We start from the raw sequence: 8,280 nt of genomic DNA on the forward strand, positions 1-8,280 counted from the left end.
TTACTGCAGTAAAAAAGTACAAATACGTGCTGAGAAAACACTCCGCTGCAGGTATAAGTACTGCGTCGGCGGTCAGACTGCAGACTCTGCGTGTCTGTAAAATGTTTCGGGGTGATTGATGATGAATGATTGTGAAACCTTTAAAATCGTGTCACTGTGTCGGTTACTGAAATAAATGAAAGGTCTTAAAGACGCCCTCCGGTCTCCGGGGTCAGGGACTGTCTGTTATTTATGGGGGGCGGCACTGAGGAGGGAAATAAAGCTTGATAAGGTCGTATTTTAAATTTATTTTGAATGGAAACAAAGCGTTTCCTGCATTTACGAAGAGCTTAATGTAGCATTGGATTTTATTAATTGAAGGGACAAAAGTTCAGTCACCTTTAGTGAAGGTTTCTAACTGCAGCCCTGTCAGCAGGCACTACTGAAATCTGGATTTCTACTTTGAGGCTACATGTCAGCTCCATTAAAAAAGTGCCGAATTATCCACCAGATTTTAATAATTCAGGAGACAAAAGTTAAATCACTTGTCATGAAGTCTTCGTTTGTATTATGAGCTCAAACGTTAAATAAACTGATTTCTGAGTTGAGTTTTGTGCACAGGCCATAGTGAAGTTTGGATTTCTATTTTGAAACATTTTAGATTCAAAAACCAGATGCGGAATGATCCAGAGGAGTGTGTTCATGTAAGAGAGACAAATTATGAAATAGGTTTACAACTGTGCCGCAAACTGCGTTTAACAAGCTCAGCGCAGGAAATACCAACGTCTGTATTTCCGTTAGGACGGAGCGTTTGCTGCGTTAAAGATGTGCCGAAGGTGCCGTCATGCTGCATGAACTGAAGAGAACAAATGAAATCCGCTTTAATAAAGTCTGCATTTGTGCGATGAGCGGAGACGTTAAATCGTCTGATTTCTGCGTGAAGTTCGGTGCGTGCGCCGCTCTCAGCTCAGCTTCCGTCCTCGCGGATCTTTTACTAAAATCAGGTAAGAACTCACCTTAGCGGAGGCTGACGTCATCTCTGAGACAGGTGAAACTTTTTTTTTTTTAACTTTTCGTTAAATTAAAAATGGTAAACACACAGCTAGCTGCTAGCTAAAGTTAGCTCCTGTAACGTTAGCTAGCTCGCTGTCGTTAGCGCGCTTCCATAGAAACCCGGTCAGATTTCCAAAAACCGAATCTTCCGCAGAAACACTTCCGGTCCGAATCTGTCGTTAAATCCGGAATATTTTCATTTCTTCACATATTCCGCAGAAAAACAAAGTAAATATCGCTGAACAAAGATGGACCGGATCAGACAGGGAATGTTGCGCTACTTTGGAAGTGGAACGCCATTGGTCAGTCTCACAGGAAAAGGCGGGGCGTGTCGCAGCGGACGCTGTGATTGGCCGCTGCGCTGCGAGTCACGACAGTTGTCGAACTCCACCGAGTGAAGCCGAGTGATGCGGATCAGCTGACCGTGCGGCTCTGTCGTCCTTCCATGGATCATCTCTGACTTTAACGAATACAAAAACATAAGAATCCGTTTCTGATCGATTAGTCGATCGGACCGAACACCGACATGCCGTCGCTTCTGTTCTGCGGGCCGAAGATGGCCGCGTGCGGGATCGTGATCAGCATCTGGGGGGTCATCATGCTGGTAAGAACTACGGGAGAGGGGGCGACTATTTCCTGGAGTGATCCTCGCTGTCTGTTGGTGTTTTTATTTGGAAATAATGTTGAATTATTTTTACAGCTGCTTTTTATGATTTTAAGTGTTTATTGAAGCTCGTTATACGCGGAAATTGTCGAAACACGCGCCATCTGTCGCATCGCAGAACATTAATTGTTCTCCGGTAAATAGACGGAGTCCGAGTAGGCCAAGCTAAACGTACCTCGGGTCACAATACTGCGCCCTGACTGATCAATACTGATCAATACAGCACGAGACTGAGTAGTGGTGTTTGATTAGTCACTCGTGCCTGTGTAAGTAACGTGATGGAGGTGGCTAATGTCTGGGTTCCCTTTGAAATGAATGGACGAGAGCAGTCCAGACGAAAGCAGTATATTACATTTATTATCATCAGGACTGTTTCGTTTATTAACCCTTTGAAAGCTCAGAAAAAAGCAACGACCAGGCTCCAGGTTTCAAAGGGTTAACAGACATTTACAGGCACATTTTTCATTTTAGTTACTAATAATATAAAGATGCTAACACCATTTAAATCCTGATTATTTCATCATAAATATTAACGTTTGTTCAGTTGTTTTCTGACTGATTCAAAAACGTTTTATTTTGGTTTATTAAACTTCAGGAGATCATGTGACAGAAAAATGTGGCTGTGACTGAATCATGTGACTCGTGTTTTCGTCTCCTGATGTTTCACAGCTGGAAGTCAGTTTTTCCACTTCCTCTAACGGACCCAGAATGTAAAGTCAGAATTAAAACTTCACATGTGTGTAATTACACGCCGTCACACCGTAAAATATTAATCAACGAGACTCAACCTATGGCTCACAAGCCAAATCATAGGGCCCCTGGTGGCCCCCAAACCGTTTTCTCACTGACAGTAAAAATAAAGTGATGGACTCTGTAAATAGTTTTTGTCCTTTTAGTCTCCATAAGGTGTCAGAGACATAAAACAGCATCATAATAGAGCTTGTTGATCAAAAAAAGAGCCAGAGGAGGATCCCCCACACCCCCGACAGAGGACACAGCTGAGACACTGATGTCCTAAAATACTAGAAATGTCCAAAAATCCTGAGGATGTCTTTAAATTCTAGAAATGTTCTAAAATGCTGAAAATGTCAAAAAGTCCTAGAAAGGTCTTCAAACCGTAGACACATCCTGAAATCGGAGAATTGTCCTTAAGTCCTAGAAACGTCCTAAAATCTAAAAAAAAAATGTCCTAAAATCTAAGAAATGAGTGAGTGTCCCTGCTCTGTGTCCTCTGCTGTGTCCCTGAGCCTCGTGTTGACCCTCTCTGTTCTGACTGTTTTTTTCAGGCGATGTTGGGAATATTCTTCAGCGCCAAGTCGGCCGTGCTGATCGAGGACGTCCCGTTCACTGAGGAGGACATCCGCAACGAGTGAGTCTCTGTGAGGTTTAAAGGTCTTCACACGTCGAGGGGCGAGACGGATCAACAAATGAAAATATGAAACACTCGAATATTTATATTTTTAGGCAGCGCTGCAAATTTGTGACAGTTGTTTGAAAAGCTTCACGCTGACAAAGACACAAAAATATATCAAATTTCCTCTAATATTACAGAAACACAAACGAACAGCTCTATCGTGATGTGACGTCTGTGCCAAACAACCTGATTGGTTGACGACTTTATTCGTGGTGTGAAGGCGCCGAACTTAACGACCTCACTCTGGATAAAAACGGTCGCCTTTTCATTATGTTATATTAATGTTCTGTTTGAAAGTACTCAGCAAAATAAAAGGTAAAAATATTCTAGCAAAATAATTGCATGAAGAAACTAGAATTTCTTAATTTGGCACAAACATCCAAGTGGATTCAGCAAAGAACTAATCTGATTTTGGTGGTCAAAGGTCAAGGTGACTAATCATGTTTCTTATTCGCATGAACGTGATATCTCAAGACGGCCATTGGGGAGTGTCCTCAAATTTGGCACAAACGTTCACTTTGACACAAGAATGAACTGATCGGATTTTGGTGGTCAAAGGTCAAGGTCGCTGTGACCACATTCCTCACTTTCTCATATACACAATTTCTTAAAAGCACCTCTCAAGGGGATTTATTCAAACTTGACACAAACCTCTACTCGGACTCAACCATGAAATGATGAGAATTTGATGGCCAAATGTCACCGTGACCTTGCATCCTTCTCATTCCTGTAAACGGGATATATATAAAACTACTTGAAGGAGTTTTTTTTTTTTTTTTTTTTAAATTGGCACCAATTTTTACTTTTTCTCACTAACGAACTGATAAAATTTTGGTGGTGAAAGGTCAAGGTTACTATGACCATGTCCATCACTTCCTTATACATACGATATCTCATATCTCAACACCCATTCAGGGAATATTTTCAAATTTGGCACAAACGTCCACTTGCACTCAACAATCTTTCGATCAGACTTCAGGGATCAAAGTCGGTCCGTCTCATTCTCGTTCTTTTAACGCAGTTCTGGCTTTAAACTCAAAGGTCGAGCGTTTGCGTTCTTCACTAACTCGTCTCTTCTGTCTCGCAGTAAAAATCCTCCAGGGAACATCTACAGTCTCTACAACCAAGTCGGCATCAACTGCTTCATCGCCGCCGCCATCTACGTGGTGGTGGGCGCCGTCTCGCTCTGCCAGGTCCGACTCAACAAGCGTCAGGAGTACATGGTTACATAAACCGACGCCAAGGAGCCGCCGTCAGCTGCCGTCTCACCGCGGAGTTTATGTTACAACTTCCTCTCTAACCGGCCAATCAGCAGCTGAGGCCACTCACACAGGGGTGCTGTGGGCGGGTCAGATTATTTATTTTAAACCTTTGAAGTTTGTTGTTGTATGAAATGTCGAATCATTCCTCTGAGCGAGTTCGCGCAAACCTGGGAACTCCTGTTTGTTACATTTATTTCATCACTGATTGAGATTTAAATTGTCCGTCGCCGTTCGACGTTTGTTTTTCTGTCAGCTGCTTTAAAGATTCGAACAGTGAAGTGTTTGCAGACGGCGACGCCGGGACAACCTGAGACGGTTTTATTGTTGTCTGAATTTTCCCGATCGCTGGTGTTTCTCTTGAAGCGATCGGAAACGCGGAGCTGCTGACGGCGAATCTAAACGTTACGACGTGTTCATGCTGTTTGTTTCTGATCATAGTGAAACGAGTCAAATGTTACAAACTGTGGTGGAGAAAACTTTGCAATAAAGTGTTTGTGTTTAATGTGGAGAATTTGAGAAATGGTGCTTTATTTGGGTGAAGTTTGATCTGACGCACATTTAAATGAAATATTAGGTCGATGATTTCAGGGACATTAGATGTGGCGGGAGGACAGGGACCTCAACAAAATCAAGCTTTCAAAAATATTATATATTAATATTATTTTCTACTTTCATTGAGTTCATTTTTTAACCAACACCAGTCTTAATCATAAATATCAAATATTAACCCTTTCAGTGCCAGTTTTTTGTCATGATGCCACTATGTTGGTAAATCACAGTCTGGGATATGTCAGTGTGTGAGTGTAGCTGCTGACAGTCTGGGATATGTCAGTGTGTGAGTGTAGCTGCTGACAGTCTGGGATATGTCAGTGTGTGAGTGTAGCTGCTGACAGTCTGGGATATGTCAGTGATCAGCAGCTACATTGACTGTGACAGGTCACCTAGTGGAAATAGCATGTATTTCCTCCATATGCCAAATATGGTCAAAATGACCTCATCAGGTGTAAAATAGTCAAAATGACAAATTCAGAGTCAAAAGCCCAGAATGACACCCAGAAATAATACAAGTCCTGTTTTTCTGCTCTGATGGCTGTGGGATCAAAAATGTCAGTTTGAATGGGTTTCAATGGAGCATTTTTGGACCTGAACAGTCTGAATGTAACTATTTAGTTTCCACAGTGTATTTTAGACTTATTGTAGGAGCTGAGCTGCAAATTCACTGATTACACTCAAATACACAAAATCAATCACACAAAATACACAATCCATGTTGAAATGTCCAACTTTACAGCCGAAATAAACAAGTACACAGGCTGGTAGAAAAAACAGTTTTGCCAGTTTCAACATTCATTACAATTGTACAGCGTTAAATTTTTATATAACTCACCCGTCTACATGTTGCTCAGGCTGAATGAGTAACCAAAAACCCAACGTTTGGCTGGAGTGCCTCCTCGAATGTGACAACAGTCTCAAAAATAGGCAGTTTCCCAATTGTGCTGCCTCTCGATCCACAGCGCCTCCCTGCCTCCTGCACACACACACACACACACACACACACACACAAAGTAGTTGTTTGGTGAGAGGACAACACTATTAGAAGGGTCAGTAACAAGGATTTTGTTTTTCAAAAATTAAAAAGATGCAAATGCTTAAAAAGAATAAAAATATTTTTAAATACAAATTAGATAAAATAAAAATAAAATTCTATTAAAGTCTATATAGACTCTATACACCTTTCGCTTATACAGATACTGTATGTCCACATTATAATATATCCTGTAAATATTATTGCCCAGTAAGTGATAAAATACTTATGATATAAAATGTCAAAGAAACAGTATAAATATAAAGAATGTGAATATACAAATAAATATGTGAATATTTATGATGATAATGGGCGAAAATTCTAATTGTGATATTGACTTATTATGCTACTTTTTAAAACCTAACTATATTTAAGAGGGAACTATGGCACCAATACATTCATCTGACAGCTCACTGGCTTGACATAAAATAATAATAATCATAAAAAAAACCAAACAATTTTATATAATGTGTTTTAGTTGAAAAAAAAAGCTTCACATGACAAGCTACGGCAGTAATATGCAGCTTAAATGTTAAAAAGCTCAGTAATATCAATATAATACTGTAAAATACACTTTCACTGAGGCCACTCTGCATAACAAGCACTTCAACTTTTGATGCTTTAAGCTGATTTTAGTGCTAAAACTACTTTTCCTCTGTTAGTATTGAAATGTTGGATTTTTGACATGAACTGAGTGTTTCCAGCTTTCCACCAACTCCCAAACAAAACAGTATTTACGCCGTTGTATCTCTTTGTTTACAGGAAAGGAAAGTGAAAGTTCCCGCCCTTTTTGTACTGTGTCGGCCTGTGGGCGGGAAAGAGCGGACCAAACCATTGTTCACTGAACGGAGGGGGGGTTCAAACATGAGGTTCTGATGATTAATAGTCTAAGATCGAAAAAATATATATTTGACAATATAAAGTCTCTCTTCAAATGTGTGTTTAGCTTTAACTCTAGATCAGGAGGGCCACACGAGGCTGGTGAAACTTTGTCTCAGTTGGTATCTTCCATCTGCAAAACTGAACAAAAAAAAAAAAAAAACCACACTGGTCTCGAGGAGGAAACCCACAAAGAAAACTGGACAGAGAAGGTCAAAGTGAGTATAACTTTGGTCATAATTAACGTCTTTATTGTCTTTTCGTTGTGAGGAATGGATCGAGTGTCGGATAAGATCATTTATCTCTTTCAGGACTGAACAAACAGGAGCTTCAGGTCTAAAGGTGAAGAGACCTCGAGCTGTTGCAGCAACCGGAAACACACAAATGAATCAATATCATTCATAATATGATTAAAAGACAACATTTTAGGAAACTGGCTTCGCGCTCTGAGTGTTTCAGGAACCGTTGAAAAGGATCATTAGATTTTAAAAAAATGTTATGGGGTTGTATATAAGGAACCGATCCACAGTCTACAGTATTATTGTGTATTATCGTGTATTATTATGTATTATTGTGTATTATTGTGTATTTTGGATCCACATCACTTTTCTTGCGGTGTTCAGATGACCTCACAGGTATTCACATTTTTTAAAATCAGAGCAAACTGGTTTGACTTCCTTTGAAAATATGATGACATGAAAACTGCAATGAAACCACACGGGGAGTGGAGTCGGAAATGAGAATATTAGACGTTTTACTTAATGTCTCCGTCCAGATTTCTGTAAGTGTAACTACGGTAACACCTGTGAACGTTAATGTTCGTCATTCATGTTTCGGTCACACGATGGCAGCGTTGTTTCAGATATTAACTTCTAAAACTGAACCTCCATCTGACACCTCACGTCCCGGAAATACTCCATACCTCTACTTTACTGCACTTCAGAGGAAAATGTACTTTTACTGCATTTCATTTCTCTGACAGCTGAAGTTGAAAATAAATGTTAAAGTATGAGGTATTGATGAAAACAGTTTATAATGAAGTTAAAATGAGCTTCAGATTGAAACTACAATAAAAAAATAAACATGTCTTAACTCAGGGATACTCAATTTACAACCCGCGACCAAATCTGGCCCCTGATTTGTGCTTGGTGGCCCCCCAAAATCAATGAATAGTATTTGTCCTTTAGTCTCCATCAGGTGTCAGAGACATAAAACAGCATCAAAATAGAGCTTGTTGATCCAAAAAAGAGACAGAGGAGGATCCCCCACACCCCCGACAGGGGACACAGCTGAGACACTGATGTCCTAAAACCTCAGAAATGTCCAAAAACTGTAGAACTGTCCTTTAAGCCTACAAAGATCCTAGAAACCCAGAAACGTCTTAAAATCTTGACAATGTCCTGAAATCCTAAACACCCGAAAACACAATAATATAAGTAAGTAA

General features: G+C 40.2%; 1 protein-coding gene across 1 annotated transcript; it reads left to right on the forward strand.

Annotated features, from left to right (window-relative positions):
* Nucleotides 1-1,428: 1,428 nt before the first annotated feature.
* Nucleotides 1,429-4,880, forward strand: LOC121938740 (ribonuclease kappa-B). Its single transcript, XM_042481909.1, has 3 exons — nt 1,429-1,636; nt 2,983-3,065; nt 4,198-4,880. The coding sequence occupies exons 1-3, from the start codon at nt 1,559-1,561 to the stop codon at nt 4,340-4,342; spliced, it is 306 nt and encodes a 101-aa protein (XP_042337843.1). The 5' UTR covers nt 1,429-1,558; the 3' UTR covers nt 4,343-4,880.
* The last annotated feature ends 3,400 nt before the right edge of the window (nt 4,881-8,280 follow it).

Source organism: Plectropomus leopardus, unplaced genomic scaffold (assembly GCF_008729295.1).
Source record: "Plectropomus leopardus isolate mb unplaced genomic scaffold, YSFRI_Pleo_2.0 unplaced_scaffold3155, whole genome shotgun sequence".
In the NCBI taxonomy this organism is placed as follows: Eukaryota; Metazoa; Chordata; class Actinopteri; order Perciformes; family Serranidae; genus Plectropomus; species Plectropomus leopardus.

Excerpts from the sequence above, each read along its gene's own strand:
- LOC121938740 (XM_042481909.1), top strand. The coding sequence starts at position 1,559 with ATGCCGTCGCTTCTGTTCTGCGGGCCGAAGATGGCCGCGTGCGGGATC. Across the intron at positions 1,637-2,982 it reads TCTGGGGGGTCATCATGCTG|GCGATGTTGGGAATATTCTT; the intron begins GTAAGAACTACG and ends TGTTTTTTTCAG. Across the intron at positions 3,066-4,197 it reads GAGGAGGACATCCGCAACGA|TAAAAATCCTCCAGGGAACA; the intron begins GTGAGTCTCTGT and ends TCTGTCTCGCAG.